Source organism: Saimiri boliviensis, chromosome 8 (genome assembly GCF_048565385.1).
Source record: "Saimiri boliviensis isolate mSaiBol1 chromosome 8, mSaiBol1.pri, whole genome shotgun sequence".
Classification (NCBI taxonomy): domain Eukaryota; kingdom Metazoa; phylum Chordata; class Mammalia; order Primates; family Cebidae; genus Saimiri; species Saimiri boliviensis.
The window spans coordinates 115,607,713-115,635,343 of record NC_133456.1 but is presented as its reverse complement, the minus strand read 5'-3'; the positions used below and the strand labels follow the sequence as shown (position 1 = coordinate 115,635,343).

General features: G+C 38.6%; 2 protein-coding genes across 21 annotated transcripts in view; one reads left to right on the top strand and one right to left on the bottom strand.

Annotated features, from left to right (window-relative positions):
• Positions 1 to 27,631, bottom strand: part of LOC101041915 (aldo-keto reductase family 1 member C4) — a 79,475-nt gene that overhangs the window by 49,479 nt on the left and 2,365 nt on the right. For 17 of the 18 annotated variants that reach the window (XR_005581934.2, XR_005581929.2, XR_012518998.1 and 14 more), the window contains exon 2: positions 15,787 to 15,875. The gene's annotated coding sequence lies outside the window, so the exon portion shown is untranslated. Of the gene's footprint in view, positions 1 to 2,859; positions 2,996 to 15,786; positions 15,876 to 27,631 lie in introns of all 18 variants that reach the window. The other variant, XM_074405119.1, reaches the window with a different exon arrangement.
• Positions 1,824 to 27,631, top strand: AKR1C4 (aldo-keto reductase family 1 member C4). 3 transcript variants are annotated; one of them, XM_039478845.2, is made up of 9 exons: positions 1,842 to 2,051; positions 5,301 to 5,468; positions 11,993 to 12,109; positions 13,413 to 13,490; positions 13,929 to 14,051; positions 20,002 to 20,111; positions 20,380 to 20,545; positions 24,166 to 24,248; positions 26,534 to 27,631. In XM_039478845.2, the coding sequence occupies exons 1-9, from the start codon at positions 1,968 to 1,970 to the stop codon at positions 26,574 to 26,576; spliced, it is 972 nt and encodes a 323-aa protein (XP_039334779.2). In that variant the 5' UTR covers positions 1,842 to 1,967; the 3' UTR covers positions 26,577 to 27,631. The 3 variants fall into 3 exon arrangements, with proteins under 3 accessions (XP_074261218.1, XP_074261219.1, XP_039334779.2); XM_074405117.1 differs by lacking the exons at positions 20,002 to 20,111; positions 20,380 to 20,545; positions 24,166 to 24,248; positions 26,534 to 27,631 and adding an exon at positions 18,285 to 19,986 and having other exon boundaries at positions 1,824 to 2,051; XM_074405118.1 differs by lacking the exons at positions 20,002 to 20,111; positions 20,380 to 20,545; positions 24,166 to 24,248; positions 26,534 to 27,631 and adding an exon at positions 16,363 to 18,271 and having other exon boundaries at positions 1,828 to 2,051.

Here is a 27,631-nt window from a genome sequence, read left to right as displayed (position 1 = left end):
GAAATAGAGTCTTCAGTATATTCAAGTTTGATTAGGTTAGAGTGGTCATTCCATAAACCCCAAAATGAATTCAGAAAACTCAGTATAAATTCTGTTCCTTTAGAACCACTTCTGCTGTCAAAATCAATATGGTTACAGTTCTCCAAAGAAATACAAATCTAAAATGTATACATGTAGATGTAGATATATATGACTAAATATTTATATCTAAATATATATCTAATATATGTTTATATTAGATACATATTATATATTTATATTATATATTCTAGATACATAATATATGTAATATACGTTAGATCCATATATATACACATGTATATATGTGTGTGTGTGTGTCATTTCATAGGTAAATCTATGAAATCTATCTATCTATATAAATGTAGGAGCAGGAATACATTTGAGGGATTGCCTCATTTCTGTATTGTTTTCTGAAAATTGCTACCACAAGCTGTAGAACCATGAATACCAGTGCCATGGCCTCTTCCAACTGTGAAGGCCTGAAATCAGGGGAGTCACCAAAGTATCCTCCAGTCTAAGACTGAAAGCCTGAGAAGCTGGGGGCCACTGGTGAAAGATCTAGAGTTCAAAGATCAGAAGGCCTGGAATTCTGATATTCAGGAGTAGAAAAAGATGGGTGTCCTGGCTTCGTCAGAGGGAGAGAAAGCTCACCTTTCCTCTGCTTGTTTATGAGAAACCTCAGCCAATAGAACAGTTGTTTCCCACACTGAGTGAGGGAAAATGTTTTTCAGTTGAGTTCAAATGATTCTCCTGCCTCAGCCTCCTGAGTAGCTAGGATTACAGGCATGCACCGCCATGCATGGCTAATTTTTGTCTTTTTGGTAGAGACAGAGTTTCATCATGTTGACCAGGCTGGTCTTGAACTCTTGATCTCAAGTGATCTGCTCACCTCAGCCTTCCAAAGTGCTGGGGTTATAGGTCTGAGCCAACACATCTTGGCCCAATGATTATGTTCAAATCTTCCTTCCAAAGGGAGACACAAGTAAAAATTATGGGATGTGAGGATTATTCACCAATTTACTGTAATTAGTTTCTAGTTTTACGAATAATATTTAACAGAATCACAAATTATATAAAAGAGTTACCAGTTTTTTTGGAAGTTAACTTTTGATAGTTTCTTATAAAACTGGATGAAAGACACACATACTGTAAGGCACTGTTTGTTTGCATATTGCAAATAATGTCCAAAGATCAAACGTTGTTAATAATTAATATTCCAATAAACATTGTCAGGATTTCTGTGTTTTCTTTTTCCTTTGAGCCTTTGCCAGGATTACAACACCATTAGGACTGCATTTTCATTAGGAATGAATATTCCTTCTACATTGCAAAGAAAAAAAAAAATTTGCTGAAGAAAAGGTAAAAGGAGAAATCTTTCTTGGCTCTAATGTTTAATTTTTTATTGAGTGTCACCTTTTAAAAAATGCTCACTAGTCATTCTTTTAAATAGCATCTGTGTGAAAGAAAGATGTAAAATCGTTGATTATTTATATGACATAAAGATGTGACATCATCATGGCATGAACGAGACTTGTTGCTGGAGGTGTTTTATAGTCTAACATATGATCACTAATCATTCTATAAATATATTGGAGGAATTTTTGAGATAAGTAGACAGATAGATGATAGATGATAGATATGTAGATAGATAATAGCCAAATAGATTCTGGATGAAAAATTTTACTTTTGCAAGAAATTAATAATTTTACTCTGACTATGTAATAATGTAAGTAAGAATTCTCTTTGATAAAAAACAAGTGAACTGGATTTACTTGTTTTCTTCACAGCTTATGTAATACACTATCCCTTGCTTCCTCCTGTGTGCCGTTAACCCCAGACAGAGGGCCGTGCAGCACTGTCTGCCCATTGTTTATATAACCTGTGAATATAAACGCCGGATGTTAATGAAGGAAACAGGATCTGCTTAGTGAAAGAAGGGACGTGAAATGGATCCCAAATATCAGCGTGTGGAGCTAAATGATGGTCACTTTATGCCTGTATTGGGATTTGGCACCTATGCACCACCAGAGGTAACATAATCACGTTTTCAGTGTTGCACATTTAAAAGAGCAAAGCTAGTATAAGCGGAAGATGATCTGGGTTTTAGCTTTGTGTTCTCATGTTATTCTGCGTGACTCACCATGTCTGTTTTACTAGGTCAGAGCTAGACTATGTTCAAAGAGAAAAGGTAGTCAATTTTTGTTCTCCACTGAGGTCTGGTCATATGGTCATGTACTGCTTGTTTTTATTTTATGCACTGTTTTTTTGTTCTGTTTATGGGCATCCCCAGCTTTGAAGAATATTTAAAACTCAACAGTGAAGAACACTGCCTGGCATTTCCTTTTGTAGGAGATTGACTGCAGTGGAATGGTTTATTTATTTATTTCTATAATTGAAGAAATTGTTTAGTCTTCCAAGTAGACATGATCGAACAAAGTCTTTGTGGTAACAGTGCCTAAAGATGGGGTGCATGAAAACGGTTAGAGAGAGTATTGCTAAGCTGTCACGTGGCCTTGGGCATGACAGAGTCATAATTCTGGTCCCGGACTTAATACAATTTCCCACGTACAACTCTCACCTCTAGGAAAATTATGTGAAAGAAAAAATAACTTTAAGAAAAAATGAAAGTCATGAGAAATTTCGAATTTTTGTTCCATGTTAACATGCATCAGATTTGCATAAAAATGATAGGGGTGGTCCTCTGACACACAAGTGGGCAAAACGGAGACCTTATTTTCTAGACTGAATTATTTCTCCACAGGAAGAAAACTTGTATTCCAAGGCTACTAAGTATGTGAATAGGGACTAGTCACATAAAGTTTGTCTTACTTTTCTCACCTGTACATTGTAAGAATTTACAGAGAGACATCTTGAAGACCATCAGCCCTAGCAGTTTCCTTTGTAATGCAATTGGCGTGAAGGGGAAGTCAGGAAATCACAGCACTGAAGCTCCAGCCTTGGTAAACTTGAGTGCCTGCACAGCAAAGAGATCAGGGCTGGTATCAGGCGAAGACAGTGAGACCTGGCATCTGGTTCTTTTTAATATTATTGGAAATAGAAAGCTTCTGAAATACTCATATTAAAATAGAAAATTGTTCTATGTATGGCTTTGTTGTTTTAAAAAGGTACCTTTCAAATCTTTATCCAAATTTGGTAGATAAGCCAATAATTTTAAATTTCCCTGAAATTATATCTTTCCTTAAAAAGTTGGCCTTATTTTTTAAGACTGAAGCATACTTTACTATCCCCTTACAGCTTGCAGTTAATTTCTTATGTATAAGTCTATGTACTTGGAGTATATGTCTTTACTCCTAGTATTTAGTTCTGTCATGCACACAGAATGGCTAATGGCTGTGTAGAAAGAAGTTAGCACAATAGACTGCAACCAGTAGATGCACCTGTTTTCAAAGTTGGAGCCTGGCTGGTATCTGAGAAGTTGAATTTCTCAACTTTTCATAACTGGTAAGGGCGGTGTCTATAATAAACTACTTGTACGAAGTGTGGGGTTTCTGTATACCTGCTTTCTTTACAAGACTGGAAGTTTGGTGTGTGCTATACAGACTGGGTCAATGTAACCAGCACCCAGTTAAAATCTTGGGGATTGAGTCTCCCAGTAGCATCCCTTGTAGACATTTCCCCTATGTTGTCAAAATGTGATCCTGGAGGAAGTCAGTGTGTTTCCTGCAATATCATTGAGAGACGAGTCATAGGAACTTACACTGTATTCTTTCCATAGTTTCTTCCATGTGCCTTTTTCCATGTGTTCATTTTACTATATTAAAAATAATTAGGAGTGTGCATGCAGTCACTCGTGCCTATGATCCCAGCACTTTTGTAGTCAAAAGCAGGTGGATCCCTTGATCTTAGGAGTCTGAGCCTGGGTAACATAGTGAATCATGTCTCTACCAAAAATACAAAAGCCAAACCGGGCATCATGGTGCCTGTCTGTGGTCCTAGCTATATGGGATGCTGAGGTGGAAGGGTCTCTTGAGCCCAAGGTAAAGAAGGTGGGGGTAGGGGCAGATTTTGTAGTGAGCCAAGATTGTGCCACTTTAAACCAGCCTGAGTGACAGAGTGAGACTCTGTCTCAAATAATAATAAAAATAACTATATTTATAAGTTGAATCTTGTTATTTTTTCCAACAAATGACTACATCTGAGGTTGTTGTTGGGAAACTCCATGCTAGTGATTAACCAGTAATTGCCCGGGACTGAAGAGTTCCAGAGATACCCAACCTTTATTAACCAGGAAAGACTAAAGCAAATTGGGATGGGTTTATAACCCCATATATATAACTAACTCAAGACACAAGGATAATGTGAGGTTGTGAAGGCTGTTGCTCGTGTCTGAACTACTCATACGGAAGTGCTGGAAAAGCAAGAGCGTGGTTCCTTTAAACGATACAGAAGCAGGGAAGGGAAGTGCTGGGTAGAGGAGGCCATGGTCCCTGGCTAGGTTCCACCTATACGGACCTAGGTGAGGACAGGAAATTTTGTTTTCCTGCCCAAATGTTGCATTTCCCAAGACCACCCTGGCCTGCCATGTCCCCATCCTGTGCCTATAAAAACCTGAGATCCTACCAAGGCAGAGACAGAAGCAGCTGGACTTTGAGAGAAGCACATAGGCAGAGGAACACACAGGCAGCTGGATGTGGAGAGCAGCACATCAGCGGAGGAACGCACAGGCGGCTGGACGTCTAGAGAAACGCACTGAAAGGCACCAGCACGCCAGCAAGGCCACATACTGGCAGAAGCAGAATGGCGCCGAGTTTGGCTGGACCAGTCAGAAGACAGCCCAGGCTGCTAAGCAGCCTTACTCCAGGGGAATACGTTCCCGCTCCACTCCCTTCTGACTTCCCCAACCTACCTCCACTCTATAAAACCTTGCACTCATTCTCCAAGCCCAGGTGTGATCTGTTTCTTTTCAGACACCAAGGCTAGAACCCAGGATACGGAAAGCCCTCTGTCCTTGTGACAAGGTAGAGGGTCTAATTGAGCTGGTTAACGCAAGACTGTAGATGGCAAAGCTAAAAGAACAAGACTAAAAGAGCACCCTGTAACACACGCCCACTGGGGCTTCAGGAGCTGTGAACATCCACCCCTAAACATTGTTACAACCTGCCCATCTGTATGCTCCCCTAGAGGTTTGAGTAGTGGGGCACTGAAGAAGTGAGCCACACTCCGTTGCACACCCTGTCAGGAGAACAAGAGGACTTTTTCCGTTTCACTACCTCTCAAGCACATTAATCACCAAATACGACGTTTCGTTTCTTCTTTAGGTTCCGAGGAGTAGAGCTGCGGAGGTCGTCAAATTAGCAATAGAAGCTGGGTTCCGCCATATAGATTCTGCTCATTTATACAATAATGAGGAGCAAGTTGGACTGGCCATTAGAAGCAAGATTGCAGATGGCAGTGTGAAGAGAGAAGACATATTCTACACTTCAAAGGTACTGTGCCTATGATGAGCACGAATGCCCATATACTTAATGTGATTCTGTGGAGATGACAGTTCTGTAACTGGTTCAGCAGTTTTGGATGAATTGTGCTTATTAGTTCCAATTTATTCACACATATTCATGTATTAAAACTAAAATAAAAGGCAGAGAATGATGATGTCTTTCTCATCATTGTTATGTTCAAATTTATTACTTGAAAGTTACTTTAGATTTTGAGCCTCAGCTCAGATCAGTATAATAGTTTTTAGGTATTCATTTTTTGAATTTCAATAGGTTTTGGGGTACGAGTGGACTTTGGTTACATGAATCAATTGTATAGTGGTGATTCTGAAATTTAAGGGAAACTGTCAGGTAATCAGTGGACACTGTACTCAATATGTAGGCTTTTATCACTCACCTTACTCCCAACCTCCCCCACACTGAGTCCTGAAAAGTCCATTCTATCATCTGTATATCTTTACATCCTCAGCTTAGTTCCCACTTATAAGTGAGAAAGTACAGTGTTTGGTTTTCCATTCCTGAATTACTTAGAATAATGGCCTCAAGCTCCATCCAAGTTACTGCAAAATATATTATTTCATTCCTTTTTATATATACACTATTCCATGATGTACATATACCACATTTTCATTATTCATGCATTCGTTGATGGACACTTGGGTTGGTTTCATATTTCCGCAATTGTGAATTGCACTGCTATAAACATGTGTGGGCATATGTCTTTTTCACATAGTGACTTCTTTCCTTTTTGATAGTTACCAATATTGGGATTGCTGGATCTAATAGCAGATCTACTTTAAGTTCTTTGAAGAATATCCATTCTGTTTTCCATAAAGATTATACTCATTTACATTCCTACTCACAGTGTAAAAGTGTTCTCTTTTCACTACATTCATGCCAACTTCTTTTTTTTTAACTTTTTATTATAAACATTCTTGCAGAAGTAGGGTAATATCTTATTGTGGTTTTAATTTGCACTTCCCTGATTATTAGTAATGTTGAGCATTTTTTCATATGTTTGTTGGCTGTCTGTATATCTTCCTCTGAGACAGTCTATTCATGTTATTTGCCCACTTTTCAACAGGGTTGTTTTTTTTTTTTTTTTTTTGAGACGGAGTTTCGCTCTTGTTACCCAGGCTGGAGTGCAATGGCACGATCTCGGCTCACCGCAACCTCCACCTCCTGAGTTCAGGCAATTCTCCTGTCTCAGCCTCCTGAGTAGCTGGGATTACAGGCACGTGCCACCATGCCCAGCTAATTTTTTGTATTTTTAGTAGAGACGGGGTTTCACTATGTTGACCGGGATGGTCTCGATCTCTTGACCTCGTGATCCACCTGCCTCGGCCTCCCAAAGTGCTGGGATTACAGGCTTGAGCCACCGCGCCCGGCCCAACAGGGTTGTTTTTATCTTGCTGACTTCTTTGAGTTCCTTATAGATTCTGGATAATAGTCCGTTGCTGGATGCATAGTTTGCAAAAATTTTCTCCCATTCTGTAGGTTGTCTGTTTACTCTCATGATTATTATGTAGGTTGTCTGTTTACTCTCATGATTATTTCTTTTGCAGCACAGAATCTTTTTAGTTTAATTAGGTCCCATGTATTTATTTTGGCTTTTTTGTGCATTTGCTTTTGGGAGTCTTAGAGACATTCTTTGCTGAGGCCAATGTACAGGCCAATGTAAAGAAGAGTTTTTCCAATGTTATCTTCAAGAATTTTTACGGTTTCAAGCCTTAGACTTAAGTCTTTGCTCCATCTTGAGCTGGTTTTTGTGTAAGGTGAGAAATGTCATGCAGTTTTATTCTTCTATATGTGACTTAACAGTTGTCCCAGCACCATTTATTGAATAGGGGTCTTTTCCCTGATTTATGTTTTTGTTTGCTTTGTCAAACAAAGATTAGTATTTGGCCTAATTTCTGGGTTTTCTGTTCTGTTTCATTGATCTAAGTGCTCATTTTTATACCAGCATCATGTTGTTTTTGTAACTATAGCCTTGTAGTATAATTGGAACTCTGGTACTATAATGCCTCCAGATTTCTTTTTTTGCTTAGTATTGCTTTGGCTATTGAGGCCCTTTTGTGGTTCCACATAAATTTAGAACATGGCCATTTTTATACCATTGATTCTTTCTATCCATAAGCATGAGATGTGGTTCTATTTGTTTGTGTTATGTATCATTTCTTTTAGCAGTGGTTTTTTGTTTTGTTTGTTTTGTAGAGATCTTTCATCTCTTTGGTTAAGCATATCCCTAGGGATTTTATTTGCAGCTGTTGTAAATGGCTTGAGTTTTAAATTTGATTCTCAGCATGATTGTTGTTGAATAGCAGTGCTATTAATTTCTGTAAATTGATTTTGTAACCTGAGACTTTATTAAATTTGTCAGATAGAGGAGCCTTTTGGATGAGTCTTTAGGAGTTTATAGGTATATGATCATATTATTGGCCAACAGCAATACTTTGGCTTACTCTTTCCCAATTTGATTGCCCTTTTTTTTCCCTTGCCTGATTACTCCGGCAAAAACTTCCAGTACTATGTTTAATAGAAGTGGTAAAAATCGGACATCCTTGTCCTGTTCCAGTTCTAAAGGGAATGCTTTCAACTTTTCTCCACACAGTATGATGTTGGCTATGCGTTTGTTATATATGGTTTTTATGCCTACTTTGTTGAGGGTTTTTACTATAAAAGGATGCTGGATTTTATTAATTGCTTTTTGGCATTTATTGAGATGATCATATAGTTGTTTTTAATCCTCTTTGTGTGATATATCATGTTTGTTGGCTTGCGTATGTCATAGCATCTCTGCACCCATTGGATGAAAACCACGTGATCATGACATATTATCTTTTTGAGGTGCTGATAGAGTCAGTTAGCTAGTATATTCTTGAGGATTTTTGCATCTATGTTCATGGGGGCAATTGGTCTACCATATTTTTGTTTGTTTGTTTGTTTGTTTGTTGTTTTGGTTTTGGTTATGTCCTTTCCTGGTTTTGGTATTAGGATGATATGGGCTTCATAAAGTAATTTAGGCAGGATTTCCTCTTTCTCTGTCTTTTTGAATAGTATCAGTAGGATTGGTACCAATTCTTCTTTGACTTTCTGATAGAATTCAGCTGTGAATTCATCTGAACCTGGACTTTTTTTGTTGCAGTTTTTTATTACTGATTCAATCTTGCTGCTTGTTATTGGTCTGTTCAGGGTTTCTATTTCTTCCTGATTTAATCTAGGAGGGTTGTATGTTTCCAGGAATTTATCCACTTACTCTAGATTTTCTAGTTTGTGCACATAAAGGTGTTCTTCATTGTCTTGAATGATTTTTTTTTAATTTCTCTGGTATTGTTTGTAATATGTCCAGTTTCATTTCTAATTGAACTTATTTGGATCTTCTCTCTTCCTTTCTTGATTAATCTCACTAATGCTCTCCGTTTTGTTCATCTTTTCAAAGAACCACCTTTTAGTTTCATTGATCTTTTGTGATTTTTTTAATTTCAATTCATTTATTTCTGCTCTGATCTTCGTTATTCCCATCCTTCTGCCAGCTTTTGGTTTAGTTCCTTCCTGTTTCTCTAGTTCATAGTGTGATATTTGGTCATCAATTTGTGCATTCAGACTTCTTGATGTAGGCATTTAATGTTATGAACTTTCCTTTTAGCACTGCTTTTGCTGTATCCCAGAGGTTTTGATAAGTGTGTCACTATTATCATTTATTTCAAGATATTACTTGCCATTTTATTTTTAACCCAAAAACATTTAAGAGCAGATTATTTAATTTCCATGTATTTTTGTAGTTTTGAGTGTTCCTTTCAGAGTTAATTTCTAGTTTTATTCCACTGTGTTCTGAGAAGATACTTCATATAATTTGGATTTTCTTAAATTTAATGAGACGTTTTTGTGGCCTATCATATAGCCTATCTTGGAGAATGAGAAGAATGATGAGAAGAATGTATATTCTGCAGTTGGTGGGCAGAATGTTCTGTAAACATCTGTTAAGTCCATTTTCTTAAGAGTACAATTAAATTCATTGTTACTTTGCTGATTTTCTGTCTCAATTATCTAAGTATTGCTGTACAGTAGAATACTGGGTTCCCCATTCTTATTGTGTTGCTATCTTACTTATTAGATCTGGTATTTATTATCTCTGGACAGAAAACAGTTGTAGCCAAAGCAGGTGGATAAATGTACTACCCAATGGTGGGCAGAGATCCCAGCTTTGTGGAAGGTAGTTGGGAGAGCTCACAGTTGGACTCAGTATCTTATCAGGGTGAAGAGCGGGAGCTACCTCAGCTCACCTGCCAGGCTGACAGGAAAGCTATTCACCACTCAGCCTCTCTTTTGTCCCAATGTTTTGGATATTGAGATCAGACAGGCACCACTTTTTGTCTGTAGGAATGCTGATGTTCCAAGTAGGGAGAAACTGTGACTGCCTCTCATGCAAGTCTGAACCTGAGAAGTGCTCCTCCTGTGGGGATGCAGTCATGCTGAAATGTTCCAGGAAGGCTGGCTAGACATGTACTAATGCTGAGCTCCTTTGGGTGAAGCCCTAGATATATCTGCAATGATAGACAAGAGGAGAAAGAAGATCCCTTCTCTAAGACCTTTCATGAGCACCAAGGCTGCTTGACTGTTGAGGGTAGAGATTTAGACTTTCCCTGCTGAACCCAGCACTGCAATTGTCTCTGCTGAAAGAAATTTTCCACCTATAAAAAGATGTGGGACCTATATGGATTATTTTGTCCCACAGAATGTTCCCTTGATGTGATGCTCTTCCCCTTAACCTGAGAGTAGGAGTTCCTGAGAGACAGACTATTACAGAGATTGATTGTTATTGCTCTTCTGGGTCTAGCCACCCAGTAGTGTGGTTGCCCCACTCTGAGCTAGTGCTGGGGAATATCTGTAAGGGATTTGGTGACCTGTCTTCAAGTCTCTCAGCAGTGGATACCAGCTCCAGCTCTCATGGGGGAGACAGGGAAGTGACATAGACTCTGTGAGATTCCTTAGTTACAGATATCCCTGATGTGCTGCAGATATCACCCTGATGTGCTGCACAGAGCCCTAACTGCCTCTGCTGCAGAGCAGCTTTCCCACAGGGAGTGGGGAGCAGACGGTGGCAGTAAGCCTCACCAAGATCTCATGGAGCTGTCAAGGCAGATCTCAGTCCCATGGTGCTCTGCTAAGAGCACTGGACTAAGTTCCAAGCAGCCTATTTCAGAACTCAGACTTGCCATGGCCATAAGCTATTCCTATGGAGACAGCAACTGTGCTTTTCAAGCTATGCCCCTACACATCCACCTGCAAGGCCAAGTGGCAGGCTTCTGCATTTGTCTGCAGAACACTTCCTCCTTTCCCCCAGGGTTCTGGCAAAAGAAGTTCTTCCCCACTCGAGATAATATTAATATCATGAAATTCAGTTAGAAGCTTCTTCCAATCGGTGACACCTGCCTGAACTCCCCAGTTCAGGTTGGCTGACTTCCCTAATATTCCCTGTGAGATAAAATAAGAAATGGCTTCCCTCAGTCCGTGCTGGACATTGGGAATGCCTCTGAGGCACTTGCCACTGCTGCTTCTACTTTATTTCTCACCTCTCCCTAAATCAGTTCTGGGTCTGGGTAGGATTAAGGCCTTCCCCATGGCCTGGATTTTCAGATTCCCTGGTGGAAAAGGGATTCTGGAGGCAGTTTCTCCCCTTCTCACACTCTGGGCACTTACAGTTTTTCATCTGTCTCACAGAGTAAGCTGCAGCTCGCCACTTCTTTCAAAGGGTCTGTAAATTCTTTCAGTTTTCCTATAAGTTCCTGCATTGCTTCTTGGAAAAAAGTGGGCAGTGTGAATCTCTACACACTATTCTGTCTTTCCATGGGAGAGACATGCTACCACTATCTCCAATTCACAATCTTGGGGGGAAAAAACAGATCAGGATGGTTTAACATAGACCACAGACTCACAGAGACCTATAATCATATTTAGTTTTTCTTATGTCTGGGATAACTTTCTTCAATATCTTATTATTCTTAATCTCAATCATCCTTTTCATCAAAGAGTGTGGGAGGAGGGGAGATGCAACATAAGAGAGCCCTGTGAATATTAAACAACAGATAACAAAGGTGTCTTGAATGGTGTCCAAAATATGTCAGCATGTTAAAAACTTTTTGCTCTTCACTTTCTAAACAACAAGAATATTTATTCTTACCCATTGGGTTCAATGGATGAGAAAATTCAACTATTCAAATGCTTTATAAATTCTCTCAAACACAATTCAGATAATTAGAATAATTATTTCTTGATATCAATTTTTACCTATTGAAAATTTTAATTTCATTGCTCTGCAGGTGTGCTAACTATGTATGCAATATATAATCACATTCATACGGGTAGGTCATATCAGAAGAAAACACACAAAGGGAATTTTTTTCCCAGGGGTCATTGGTGTGGAATGGTGAAAAACGTCTAAATATTAGGTGGAGCAAACTAATACAATTGGCTCATGTTTTTATTCAGCACAAATCCTTTATTTTACTCTGCAGCTTTGGTGTACTTTCCATCGACCTGAGTTGGTCCAATCAGCCTTGGAAAGCTCACTGAAAAAACTTCAATTGGACTATGTTGACCTCTATCTTATTCATTTCCCAGTGGCTCTGAAGGTAGGCAATTTGTGGGATCAAATCTCTTTCTCTTCTGTTGTCAGCATGACCATCCTTTACGATGATGGTTGAATGACGCTTCTTCTTAGGAGAGTGTAGGTATTATTACATGGTAGAAGAATCCTAAGTATAATGCCTACGCCCTGTTTTATTGAATAAATAGTGAAACATTCCTTCTCTAATGTATAATGACAACAGAAGACAGTACATCAACCTCAAAGCCTCTCCCTCGAAAACTCGAGAAAATAAAAGTAGCCACCTTCAAGGTCCTGTATTCATTAAGGTTCCTGAATCCATCTCTTAGGATGTGCACAGATGCAGAAATTCATGCAGCTGTGGTGTCCCTCACCCCCGCCCCCCCCAAAAAAAAACTGCTGCACAGGTAATGCACAGTGAGTTTCAATCATCTCTCCCCGTTTTAAGCTGAAATAGATTTGGTGGAACTCACGCTGGGTAAGTCTTAAAAAGGAAACCATAATGGGACCTGATAATCCTTGCCTTTTTCACTGAGGTTTCTTTCACAATGGAGTTTGTAGCTTTGCTTAGCCATAAATTTCTGTGTTGTGCATAACTTTTCATTCAAATGTATTAAAAAAAACTCAGGCTAGTTTATTTAAAAGTTTATTGCATAATGCAAATGAGTAGTCGCTGCCATGTATACATTTAAAGATTTGACGTAGACTAAAAATGTGACCTTCTCTCTGTAATTATCTATGCACTCCAAGAGGTTTTCTGGATTATTGTCCCAATCTTTTTCATTGGTGGCAATGATAGCTTTGAGGCAGCTCAAAGGTCGTGGTCATTAACATTAGAGAGTCTCCTTCGGTCTTACAACTTTCAAATTAATATTGAGAAGAACTTCATTTGACCATGTTTAATTTATGATCCTGCCCCTGGACTATCAAGTCTTCAGGGGGATAAGAAGCTCTTATTGTATCACCTGGATCAAGAGTACAATCCCTTATTGCTGGATACGAAGGGCTTTTTCAGTCAAAGAGAAGCATTTCCCCAGAGAAAATTATGGGAACAGACAAAAGTAACAAAAGTTGACTGTGAAACCCCATTAGATTCTGTAAAATGTTTATGTATTAATACGTATAATAGAAGTAGGAGATTAAGGGAAGCCTGTCTCCTACAGACATTCCTTAAAATTCCGTATGTGACACATTTTGTGCACATCATTTTCTAGAACGTTGCAGCACCTATCTCATGGTAGAGTATTATCCTAAAATGTACCTGGGAGCATGCCTGTGGCTGGAGAAGTTAAATTGTGACATAATTAAAATGACTATTTCTACTTCAGCCAAGTGAGGACCTAATGCCAAAAGATGAAAATGGAAAAGCAAAATTCGACACAGTGGATCTCTGTGCCACATGGGAGGTGAGTGCTTGGAGGACGGAGCACAGAAAAGGAAGACGAGAAGGGGTCAACCTGCTTCCAGCTTCCATGTGTGAGAATGGAACATGCACCATTGGATCTAGAAACTAAGGAGCTTGACAAAGGAAGTTTTGCTGAGTGGTAGGGAAGAACACATGACTGAAACAGAATAGAGAGAAATGAAGGAGATAAACTGGGGACAAGGAAGACAGGTATTCCCCATCCTCCATGTGTATTTACCTCTCCAGTTTCCTCAAGAGGACACAGAAATTCTTCCTCTTGCTGTCACTATCCTTTTCTGTTATCTGTTGTAATTTTTCTCCTGAGAATCACCGCGATTTTCATTGTCATCTCTTAACAGTTGTTAACAGGTCTGTCTTACATTTATCATAATCTGCAGTCATGTGCACAAATAATTCCTCAAAACCTCTTTCTCCCCAGGCCATGGAGAAGTGTAAGGATGCAGGATTGGCCAAGTCCATCGGGGTGTCCAACTTCAACTGCAGGCAGCTGGAGATGATCCTCAACAAGCCAGGGCTCAAGTACAAGCCCGTCTGCAACCAGGTGAGCTCCCTCATCCTCCTCTCTTTTCTCATCGCAATGCCCATCTTCCTGTCCTGCTGCCTGGTTTCCATTTTGTGCTATTCTATTTACTTTTGTGAAACAGAAGATTTTTAAAAGAAAGCCTTTGTGTAGAAGAACGTGGAAGACCCTTAATTGTACTTCTCCTTGGAGAAAGCTTAGTGAAAAAGGTACAGAGACCTTTATGCTGAATTGTATTTATTATTTTTGCTGGAGGTAAATTTCATCAAGAAGGACTGAAATGGTTAACCAGAACTCAGGGAGAAGGTGGACTTATCTCTAAGCTACGGAAGACCACCAGCGAATGGATGGATAAAGGCCAAGAAAACATGGGATGAGCAGTAAATCAGGAGAGTGAGAATAAAAGAAGAAAGATACTATGGATTTAAATGGGGTTTAGATGTCTGAATGCTTTTTGTTGATATCTCTGCTTTCACAGTTCTTGAGCAGGTACTAAAAATTCACTGGAAACAATGAAAGTCATCCAGATTAAAGACAGGAAGTCACCTGTTTATGAGAGCTCCTTGGAGAGATCAGCTGAAAGGACACGGGGTGCTACCCCCACCCCTGCCTTGTGTAGTAAAGCCTGCCACTGTTGTCTCATTTAGACCCAGACTCCAATAGGAGAGTCTTATAGGTGGACCACCTAGGAAGAGAAGTTCTAAAGCACAAAAAAAGAAAGCATTTCAATTTGGGCTTATTTGCAGCTGGAAATGGGGGAGTGAACTAACTGACTAAAGTACTGTCCTGTCCAGCCTGCCCTCATTTCAGTCCTCCACATTGCTAGTTCATTTTGGACTGTACTAGAAGAACAACTGTCTTACACGGGCTGCAATTCAATACATTTGTAAATACCGTACCTACCAAAGGACCTAACACTAAGAAAATGAAGATAACCTTGGAAAATTCTAAGACAGTCCCTTTCCACTCCTGGGATGTAGGTGGTCAGGAGAAACGAGGGACGCTCTAGAAGCCATATACCAGACGCACAGATAGCTTTGTGCTTACTGTGGACTCTGTTGATGCTGCAAGAATGGAAGAAGTCAAAACTGAACTTTACAAAATAACTAGCACATAAGAAAATAAAAATATCCCTGTACGTATGGGTGCTAAGAAACTAGACTTGAGGAACTTGTCTCTCTCAGAAATTGAGAAATTGTTAGCAACGGTTGAACTGAGCTCACCAACTCCTTGGCATTTGCAGCCTATCTGTGCAATCATAGGACATGAACTAAAGGAAGGAATTGAGAAACTCCGTAATGTGATAATTGAAAGAAGAAAAATGGTGCAGTAATAGAAAAAGAAAAGATGAATACAATACTTTTTCTGCATATGTGAAATAGATTTTCTCTGGTCTTGACAAATGCATGACAGTCTACAGCTTAGTTTTTCAGTGTGCCCCCCTGGGTGCTATCAAAGCTTCATTTCATTGAACAATCAGATGCCCAACTCTGTGGCTTTGTGGAAGATGAATAAATGCAGTGATGCTTGAGGTGGTCTCCTCTCCCTAGCCCACAAATATTTTGTTATTGTCATTTGGGGAAGTCAAGCAAGTATAGTAAATTAACCAGAACAAACATAATTGTGAAAATTTGATGCAAAGTTAGTGAAATAAAACTTTAAAGAATGAAAAAAAAAAGTTACCTGTTTATGGAGATAACTAGTTATGGTGGATGAAATCAACACTGAGGAAAAGTTAGCAGAATATTGAGCTCACCTTGTGATGGCCCACATCTTATTCTGATGCTCCTCTTTGCCTTCTGTCTTCAAATCAACTGTTTAGACGCATCTTTTCTGTGTATGGTTCTGTTGAAACATGTAGTATTTAAAATTTATGTATTTGGTAATATAACAATATAAAATGATTTCACTTAAAAAATTAAGGATTTAATGTGGTTTTAATATTAGTTTTACTCTTTTTCAATATAACAATTTTCAAATTTTAGAGAAATTTGAAGGGATAATTCAGGACATCCACATGTTACCATCTGTATCCAAAATTATTGACTTTGCCAACCTGGCAAATATATGGGCATATATATATGTGAGTATATCTGCATCAATACCTGTAGTATTTGTTGAATCTCTTCAAAGTATATTGCAATGGTCACAATTTAACTCTCCAGACCTTTCAAAGTGTGGCATAGAAACGCAGATATTCTCCCAGTAACAATACAATTATTATATCTAAGGAAATAACAATAATGCCCTCATCTCATTGACTATCCCATGTGTATTCAGATTTCTCATTGTTTTATTGAAAGGTCTCTTATACCTCTTATATTTTAACCAGAAACAGAAGATGAAAAAATTTAAAGATACCATCAATATAAAAAAATATTAAGTACCTGAAATTATATCTAATAAAAGATATGACCTCTACAAAGAAAATTCTAAAACAATGGGAAATGTTAAATAAGAGTAAATAAATAAAAGATACATCACACACGCACACAAATCCAATTGTGACTTTCAGCTTGTTGTACTTTGATCAGTTAACTTGTTGTTCCAAGTTTTTTAAAAAGGTAAGTTTCTGTAGATTAGAAGTTATACTTGAATGCTTTATATCATCAAAGTTAAACATTTTTGGTGAGAAACTGTCTCTACCTTGCTGTATCCCTGAAATTATACCACAGTATTCCCAACAGCATAAAATGACAGATTGCCCCACAATTAGTGATGCTAATTTTGATCACTTGATTAAGCAAATGGTAGCCAGATCTAATTTTCATAGACATGTGTTTCTCCCTTTGCAATTACTAGTAATCTGCTGGGTGATAATTATCAAGAGGGAAAATTATATTCCACTACAAATTTCCACATAATAATTGATTATACACCAATGATGTTTCAAATTTTTGTATTGCATTATTATTATTGTATTTGTTCTTTCCATGTGGCTTTAAAGTAATTACTTTCAACTTTACAGGTTTTACTATTCTGACTTTACATTTTATTATTAAAAAAACATTTTTTTACCAAGAAAAGAAACAATTACTCACTTACTCCAAACATGCTAAAAGCTTAACTCTTTTCTTTTAATTATTCATGTCCCAGAAAAGAAATTACTGTAATAATCACTGTATTAGTCCATTTTCATGCTGCTGATAAAGACATATCCAAGACTGGGATGAAAAAGAGGTTTAATGGACTTATAGTTCCATACAGCTGGGGAGGTCTCACAATCATGGTAGAAAGGAAGGAGGAGCAAGTCATGTCTTACACAGATGGTATCAGGCAAAGAAAGAGAACTTGTGCAGGAAAACTCCTCTTTATAAAACCATCATATCTCATGAGACTTATTCACTATCTCAAGAATAGCATGGGAAAGATCCTCCCCATGACTTAATTATCTCCCACTAGGTCCTTCCCACAACACATGGGAATTATGGGAGCTATAAGACAAGATTTGGGTGAGGACACATAGCCAAACCATATCATGCAACCCCTGGCCCCTCCCAAATCTCATGTCCTCACAATTCAAAACCAATCAGGCATTCCCAACAGTCCTCCAAAGTCTTAACTCCTTTCAGCATTAGCTCAAAAATCCACAGTCAAAAGTCTCATCTGAGATAAGGGAAGTCACTTCCACCTATGAGCCTCTAAACTCAAAAGCAAGTTGGTTACTTCCTAGATACAACGAGAGTATAGGCATTGGGTAAATACAGCTGTTACAAGTGGAAGAAACTGGGTGAAACAAAGGGGCTACAGGCCCCATGCAAGTCCAATATGCAGCAGGGCAGTCAAATTTTAAAGCTTTAAAATGATCTCTTTTGACTCCATGTTCACATCCAAGAGTCAATGTGACTTCACTCACACCCATGCTGATGTAAGAAGTGGGTTCCTATGTTCTTGGGCAGCTCCACCCTGTGGCTTTGCAGGGTACAGCCTCCCTCCTAACTGCTTTCATGGGCTGACATTGAAAGTCTGCAGCTTTTCCAGGTGCACAGTGCAAGCTGTCAGTGGATCTAACATTCTGGGGTCTGGAGGATGGTGGTCCCCTTCTCACAGCTCCACTAGGTGGTGTCCAAGTAAGGATTCTATGTGGGGGCTCTGACCCCAGAATTCCTTTCTACATTGTCCTACCAGAAGTTCACCATGAGAGCCTGGGCCTGGCAGTAAACTTCTGCCTGGACATGTAGGTGTTTCTATACATCCTCTGAAATCTAGGCAGAGGTTTCCAAACCTCAATTCTTAACTTCTGTGTTACTGCAGGCTCAACACCACATGGAAGCTGCCAAGGCTTGGGACTTGCACCCTCTGAACCCTCTGAAGCCATGGCCTGAGCTGTACCTTGGCCCCTTTTAGTCACGGCAGAAGTGAATGGGACGCAGAGCACCAAGTTCCTAAACTGCACACAGAATTGAGACCCTGGGCCCAGCCCATAAAACCATTTTTCCCTCCTAGGCCTCTACCTCTGGGCCTGTGATGAGGGGGGCTGCCACAAATGTATTTGTCATGCCATGAAGACATTTTCCTCATTGTCTTGGTGATTAACATTTGGCTTTTTGTTGCTTATGCAAATTTCTGCAGTCAGCTTGAATTTCTTCACAGAAAATGGGTTTTTAATTTTTACTGCATCATCAGACTGCAAATTTTCTGAACTTTTATGCTGTTTCCCTTTTAAAACTGGATGATTTTAACAGCACCCAAGTCACCTCTTGAAGGCTTTGCTGTGTCGAAATTTCTTTAATCAGATACCCTAAATCATCTCTCTCAAGTCCAAAGTTCCACAGATCTTTAGGGCAAGGACAAAATGCCACTAATCTCTTTGCAAAAAGAGTCACCTTTGCTCCAGTTCACAACAGGTTCCTCATCTCCATCTGAGACCACCTGAGCCTGAACTTTATTATTCATATTACTATCAGCATTTTTGTCAAAGACATTCAACAAGTCTCTAGGAAGTTCCAAACCTTTCCATATGTTTCCATCTTCTTCTGTACCCTCCAAACTGTTCTAACCTCTGCCTGTTACACATTTCCAAAGTCACTTCCACATTTTTGGTATCTTTTCAGCAACACGCCCCTCTACTGGTACCAAGTTCCATATTGGTCCATTTTCACATGCTGATGAAAACATACGCAAGACTGGGGGAAAAAAGAGGTTTAAAGGACTTACAACTTCACATGGCTGGAGAGGCCTCACAATCATGGCAGAAGGCAAGGAGGAGCAGTCACATCTTACATGGATGGCACCAGGCAGAGAGAGTTTGTGCAGGGAAACCCATTTTTAAAACCATGAGATCTCAAGAGACTTATTCACTATCATGAAATCAACACAGAAAAGACCCACCCCCATGATTCAATTATCTCCAACTGGGCCCCTCCCACAACATGTGGTCATTATGAGAGGTACAAAATGAGATTTCAGTGGGGACACAGAGCCAAATCATATCAATCACCATTGGTGGAGGCAAATACTTTTGATAACTCTCTCTTTTAACTACTGAAAACTATAAACACATGGATTGTTTTGCTATAACTTATGATTGATTTTACTCATTATTGGTTTCTGATGTTCAAATCTATACAAACATTACTACTGGGATTCCTATAAAACTACTACTTTTGTCTTTTAATCCTGGCCTCAGGAATCTTTGAAGAAATTCTTACTTTCTGGCACACTTTGATGTTCAAAGCTCAGAATCTTACTCTATCCCAAGTCCAAAATTGGCCATGTACACTTCAAGTGGTCAGAGGTTTTTAGAACCTGGCTCTGGTTCACAGAGTTGCTTGTGCTCAGAAATAACATTTCTATGTATACTTTTAGGAAACATCAGTATAAAATTTATTTTTATGAGAAAGATCATTACTTGACAATATTCTCAGTTCAAATTTAATGTTACATATTATTTATTCAGCTTATTTTAATTTTTTATATTAACATAACTGTTTTGAATTATCTGATGCTTTTCTGTCTTGATCATCTGCAGGTGGAATGTCATCCTTACCACAACCAGAGCAAACTGCTGGATTTCTGCAAGTCAAAAGACATTGTTCTGGTTGCCTATAGTGCTCTGGGAACCCAACGACTTAAACCATGGTAATAAAAGCAACAGGAAATTTACCTGAAATGCTGTTTTGATGAAAAATTTTAATTATAACATACTCAGTCTGGAATTCACTCTTAGTGAGTCAGGGTAAGGGGAGAATTTGCATCTCTTATAAGATCCCAGGTGAGGCTGCTACCGTTGGTCAGGGGCCTCCCTTGAGAAACTTTGGTGCATAATGAATGCCGTAGTCTGTTCAGGGAGCTTCCTACCAAACTGAATTCAGTCTCAAGACTTCAGCATTTCTGGCTTTACTTCCAGGATGGACCCAAACTCCCCAGTTCTTTTGGAGGACCCAGTTCTATGTGCCTTGGCAAAGAAGCACAAACGATCCCCAGCCCTGATTGCCCTGCGCTACCAGCTGCAGCGTGGGGTTGTGGTCCTGGCCAAGAGCTACAATGAGCAGCGGATCAGAGAGAACGTGCGGGTGAGGAGCGGGGCTGTGGGCATCGGGGCTCCTGCACTGTGTCCTTCACACATGTGCTTCTCGTAAGGCTCTCAGGACACCCTTGGACTAAGTCCATTTTCCAGGCATTTCCTATGCAGAAATGCTTTGTGCGCATCCTAAGGGTTTTCTACTCCACCACAGGAGAGTCTGCATGGATGAAGAGAATCAGGTTGGGACCAAAACCAGAAATTTTGGTTTCAGCATAAAGTTGGCAACTTATTCTCTATTCCTCTGCTAGAGGCATCACCTTTTCTTCATTTTCTGAAATGAGGAGTTGGGTTAGGTGTTCTCTAGTCTTCAAATCTTTTGCAGTTTTTTTCATGTCCTTGTTTACTCAGTATAAATTTCATATATTTATTCTCTTAGAATTTTGTTTTTTGAGTGCCTGTTGAAGTCTTTAGGTATTTTTATTAGGATGCTTGTCTTTTCCTATGTGTAGAAGACCATAATTAAGTAAGTAAAATTGTAAAAGAAAACCCCTCATCGTAGCGGTTCAATGCAAAACTATGTATTTAACTGACAATTCTATGGTTTGAATTTTAGCCTAAGATCCACCTGAGCTAAGTCTAGTTCTTCTGTTCCTGGCTGGGCTCTCTCACGTGTGCGCAAGGCAATGAGACCACTATGCAGAATTAATCCAAAATTCATATTCTGGATATTAATTCTTTTGAGATTTAGATGTATTTTTGAAATAGCCTCTCCCAAAATATATCCATTTTGATTCTTTTTATGTTTGATTTAATAAACAAAAGTTTCTACTCTTAATTCTTAGTCAAATTCCTCATGACATTTTCTTATAGTTGATAATAGTGTATCTTTTCCTATATTGGAAACATGACAATATGTTACTATGTTATTATATAGTAAAATATTACATATATAGTAATACATAGTAAAGCAATATATGATATTCTATTAATATCTTATAAAAGCATTAAAGTGCTTTCATAAATTGAGATAACTTAAGTTGATTTTTAATATGTGAAATAAGGATGCAAATGTGCATATACATAATTTTCACTTGATATTAAAATGTCCTAAGAATTATTGAAAAATCCATGTCTGTTCACATATCTTGATTTTTCATCCCATCATAAAGTGTCCGTAAGTACTTCTCTGACATTTCTCCTCTTTTGAAGTGAGTTATTAACTTTCCTGTACTGTCTAAATTATGTTGAATAGAAAGTCTTATTATCAGAAGGGTATAAGTATTTTTCTGTCTTATTCTCTTATATAATAATGACTTGGCCAGTCCTTAAGGAGTGTTCTGTTATATAACATTCAATATTATTAACTTCAACAAAAGAGCTAATCTTTCATTCTCTGGCTGAAACTGCTATGAAACTGCAGAACAATTTGGTGAGAAGCAACTATTTGACTATTGAAATTTCCAGTTTATGACCATATGAATATTCAGTTATTTACATATTTTAATACACACTTCAATTAGTTACATAGCATTCTTTATTAAGGCATTTGTTTATGTTTTCCTAGATTTATTCATAGAAAACTTATAATTTTATAGTCTTTGGATAACTTTTTCCTTTTTGATAATTTTCTAATCTATGCAGATATTCTAAGAATAATACAATGAATGCTTCTTGCCTAGATTCATCAATTGTTAAATTGATGACATCTTTATTCTCTCTTCCTCTCTCTCATTCTCTGTATCATTAGAGTATTCCAATAAATTTATTTAGTGATTTAGTATTATATGTTAGCAATTAGTGACATCTTTTTGATATTTAAATTCTCTCTAATTTGAATACTGAGATCCTTTTCAAACAACTACTCGTGTTCTTTGAGCATGACATTGTTAGTATTTGGACAATTACTGTCTTGGATTTTGTTGAAAACAGTTGTTTTTTTCACATTATACCTGTCTGTTGAAGATGGAAATACAGACGGATGTTGGATTTCAGCATTTCTATATCTGATGTGAAACTGCACAACTCTTCAGACAAAGAGAGAATCTCAACAGAAACTAGAGATGGAACAAAGTTAACCTATGTGTACGTGATTAGTTAATTTACTTAGAAGATTCAGAAGCATCTAGGGGGAAATTTTGAAACTTATTATATAGACAGTTTGATGGTATACAATTTGGATATTTGTTGTCTTCTAATCTCATGTTAAAATGTGATCCCCAATGATGGGAGTGGGGTGTACTGGAAGGTGTTTGTGTCAGAGGCAAATATAGAAACAGAAATCTAACAATATCCATCTGTATTAGTCTGTTTTGTGCTGCTGTAAAGGGATACTTGATGCTGGGCAATTTATACAGAAAAGAGGTATCTTTGGCTCACAATTTGCAGGTTGTACAAAAAGCTTAGCACCAGCATCTCATCCTGGAGAGGTTTCAGGAAGCTTTAAGTTTCAACATTAGGTCATTGCTTTGCTCCCATATCTGATCATAGGCTCTTAGAAGCAGCCACACTACCTGTTGAATGTTTTCCTGCCTAGAAATCTCTTCCACCAGTTACTCTGAGTCATCACTCTTAAGTTCAGACTTTCACAAACCCCCAGAGTGGACACAATGCAGCCAAGTTCTTTCCTAAAGTATAACAAGGGTGAACTTTGCTCCAGTTTCTAATAAATTTCTCATTTTGATCTTAGATTTCATTGCTCTAGACTTCATTGTCCATGTTTTTGTCAGCATTTTGGTCACAATCATTTAGCCAATGCCTAGCAAGTTCCAAACGATCCCTTATCTTCTCATTTTCTTCTGAACCCTCCGACACTTCCAAACTGTGCTCATTACCCAGTTTAAAAGCCACCACCACATTTTCAGCCATTTTTAGCAATGTCTCACTCCTGGTACCAATTTTCTGTATCAGTCCATTGTGTGCTGCTATAAATACCTGAGGCCAGATAAAATATACTGAAAGGTGGTTTATTTGGCTTACCATTTTGCAGACCATACAAAAAACATAGCACCAGCATTTGGTTTTGGTGAGGCCCCAGGAAGCATTTACTAATGGTAGAAGGTGACAGAAGAGCAGGCATATCAAATAGCAAGAGATGGAGTAAGAAGGAAAAAAAGATAAAATGTCAACCATTTTTAAGCCAGATTTCATGTAAACTAATGTAGCAAATACTCATTACCATGGGGAGGGCACCCGGCCATTCATGAGGGATGTCCCCATGGCACAAACACCTCCCACCAGGACCCACTTCCATCACTGGGGATCACACTTCAATCTGAGATTAGGAGGGGACAAATATCCAAATTGTATCACCATCAAACTGTCTAAATTATAAGTTTCAAAATTTTCCTCTAGATTCTTCTGAATATTCTAAGTACATGAGCCAATCACGTGCACACAAGGTCAGCTTTGTTCCATCTCTAGTTTCTGTTGAGAGCTTCTCTTTGTCTGCAGTGTTGTGCAGTTTCAACATATTCTATCTAGGAACGGATTTACTTTATATTTTACCTGATTTTCTTTAATTGCTTGAGAATTTAGAGATGTCTTTCATAACTTTTGGAAACTTATCAATATTTTAAGTATTGCCTCTACACCCTACTCTCTGATATATTTGGCTATTGCAAGTTGACAATTATTCAATCTAACAACAATTAAAATTTTTTTCTTTGGTAGGTATTTGAATTCCAGTTGACTTCAGAGGATATGAAAGTTCTAGATGGCCTAAACAGAAATTTTCGATATATTGTCTTGAATTTGTAAGTAACTTTGGAAAATGGGTTACCCAGTTTATTTTTAGAGGAGGAATGTCAGTTGAATGTTTAAAGTGACCTCAGTACCAGGGAGACAGGGGCCAGTGTGAGAGGTGAGACAGGAATTTTCTGGAACTCTCCTTCTGGATTCACTCCAGAGCTCTGTTCTCTGACAGGGGAGTGGGCCCAGGGTCAGCATGGGTTAGCCTGACCCTGCTCCCCTGACTTCATTAAGCTTTTCAGAGTAGTTGATATTATGGCTGTGTCTGCACCTTTCACGTAGGCCTGGCATTTCTGCTATGGCCTAGTGGACAAACTGGATATTGCTCATATGGCCTGATTAGATGGTTTCCCAAATCTGTACTTACAGCTTATCCTTCCAAACCTGCTCAGTTCCTTATAAGATAAAAATTTCCAACAACATTGGTGTCCCTGCCAAAAATTCTCATCTCTTCCATATGGAATTGCTCACTAGATCATACCAATTCAATATCTTCAATAATTTCAAATTTCTTTCTTCCTTCTCTTTAGACATTTGGTCATGACCCAAACACCATTTTGCCTCCAGAAAGTTCTCCCTTAGTGGGCAATAGAACTCTTGGCTTTGATTTTTTGCAATATGGAAATCTCAGTGCAGACTATAATGACGTTTTAGAGGAGAGAGATTAAAAATCAAAAGAAGAGCAAGGCTCTGTGGCTCACGCCTATAATCCCAACACTTTGGAAGGCCAAGGCAGGTGGATCACTTGAGGTCAGAAGTTTCAGACCAACCTGGCCAAAATGGTGAAACCCTGTCTCTACTAAAAATATAAAAACTAGCTGGGAATGGGAGTGCACACCTGTAATTCCAGCTACTCAGGAGGCTGAGAGAGGAGAATCACTTGAACCCAGGAGGTGGAAGTTGCAGCGAGCTGATTGTGCCACTGCACTCCCACCTGGGCAACAGAGCAAGACTCTGTCTCAAAAACAAAACAAAACAAAAAAACAAAAACAAACAAACAAACAAAAAGTCAAGGGAAGAGTCAGAAAGCCCCATCTTTGGAGATAATATATAGCTGACAAAAGATCTTACTCTTTCTACATGCTCCAAGCTTCTAGGATTCACAGAAAGGCACTCATGTGATGAGGGAAAAATAACTTATGTCACTGCTTGCAGTGGAGATATTAACAGGTAATAGACATGATGAGATAATATATTAAAAAGGATAAGCACAGCAGCACATCATAAGAACTCAAACATTTTTAGATATCATTGTCTATATTTTCATTAGAGGAAAAGAGTAAAATAGGAAATTATGAAAAGGAAAGGAAGAGTGGCAAACCTTAGCAATTCTCACCATCAATCAATTATTTAATATTGATGAATCATTTATTCATCACTCTATTTTGTGTGATTTCCACCTAAAGACTGCCCTGAGCATATTGTAGAGTTTTGGATATGGAACCCCATATCACACATCACAATTTACAAGTCTGAATCAAAGAAAATATTTTCCATATGGTAAGCAGCTAGTCAATAAAGAGTTTTTGTTTGTTTGTTTGTTTGTTTGTTTGTTTGTTTGTTTTGAGACGGAGTTTCACTCTTGTTACCCAGGCTGGAGTGCAATGGCACAATCTCGGCTCACCACAACCTCCGCCTCCTGGGTTCAGGCAATTCTCCTGCCTCAGCCTCCTGAGTAGCTGGGATTACAGGCACGTGCCACCATGCCCAGCTAATTTTTTGTATTTTTAGTAGAGACAGGGTTTCACCATGTTGACCAGGATGGTCTCGATCTCTTGACCTCGTGATCCACCCGCCTCGGCCTCCCAAAGTGCTGGGATTACAGGCTTGAGCCACCGCACCCGGCAAGAGTATATTTTTTAAAGGATGTATGATTGCTACCAATAACATTTAACACTCAAAACTTTATTTGTGATAAAATATAGCTGGCTTATTTCTATTCAAAGCAATGCAGGATAAGTTCCTGCTTTCATTTAGAATTTGAAACAGAAAAGGTCAGAATATCTCTTTACTCTGTTGACAGACATGGAGGACTATGTTTGAACAATTAACCCTGTGTGGTTTATGTGATAAATCCTAGGCAAGAGAATATAAGTTGAATAATTTATTATTTTGAAGAAAAAAAACCCATGTTATAAAGTCTTGTTCATAAAAGACGGAGATTCTACAACTAGTCAGAAAATAAACTTCTAACATTCACACTAATGGCAGCTTCATAGAAATCACTTCCCTACCACGTTTTTAATAGAGTCATTTTATTCATTTCATGTGCTGTTATTTCTCTTTTCAGTTTTACAGGCCACCCTAATTATCCATTTTCAGATGAATATTAACATGGAGGGCATTGCACGATGTCTACAGAAGGCCCTGCCAGAGGATGGTGATGCAGAGGATGTCTCTGTGCTGGTGACTAGAAACACCGCCTGTAGTTAAATCCCTCCTGCTTGGAAACTGAACTTTAGCAAGCCAGATATGTCCATAGGCCAGAAAGCCAAGACAATCTATTTGTATCATCTTAAAATAATTGAATGTTTTTCCTTAAAGACTCTTTTCCTATTCCTTTCTCTGTTACTTGTGTTTCTTTTCCTTCTAGTTCATTAGCACCAAAAACTATGATTTGCCTATAAGTATGGGGCAGGGAGTGGATGATGATAATTATTTAAAGACATTTTTGAGGTGAGAGTGGGTGGAATGTTCAAGCCTCTAGAGGAGGAGCAAGTGAGAGGTATTCATCAATTAGTCTGTCTTCAGCTCTTTTAGAAAGAAGAAAGCACACAACATAGAACCTAAAAGGTGAGCCATACTGACAGGATGACCAATAATCCATGGCCTCCCTCTAGCATCACAAGAATTGGAGCTCCAGCAACCTAGGGATGAAGCATTCCTGCGGGGTAATGGTTAGGGAGGTGGGAGGACACCCATCCAGAAGAAATAATTAGAAGTCAGATATGGGGAAGGTTAGGAGAAGGGAGTTGAGCACATCTCTGCTTGGGAAATACAGGCACATGCTCTTTTGTCAATTACGTCCTGTGCATAAAAGGAAACTTCCCACATTATTTTAAGGCTGAGATCCAGGCTTTGACCTCTTAAGTGTGCCCAGTATCAGCAGTGACCTTGCGGGGCTGTGGTGGAGGCAGGACATCAAAGACACCATTGACTGGTCACATTCTCCTGATTATTGGCTCCATATAGAGAAAATATTATTAGGTTCTAAAAATATACTATTAATTTGTTCTACTCAGTCTTTTGAAATATTTTATACATTTAAAAAGGCACACTTACTAATATAAAATATCCCAAAGCCATAACATGTCATTGTCAAATGAATTTCAAAATTGCAAATACTACATCTAATAAACTATCAAAACTTTCAAAACTCTTTGGAAAA

Coding starts and splice junctions, on each gene's coding strand:
- AKR1C4 (XM_039478845.2), top strand. CDS start 1,968: ATGGATCCCAAATATCAGCGTGTGGAGCTAAATGATGGTCACTTTATG. Junction 20,112..20,379: donor ACCCAACGACTTAAACCATG/GTAATAAAAGCA, acceptor CTTTACTTCCAG/GATGGACCCAAACTCCCCAG. Junction 24,249..26,533: donor CGATATATTGTCTTGAATTT/GTAAGTAACTTT, acceptor TTCTCTTTTCAG/TTTTACAGGCCACCCTAATT.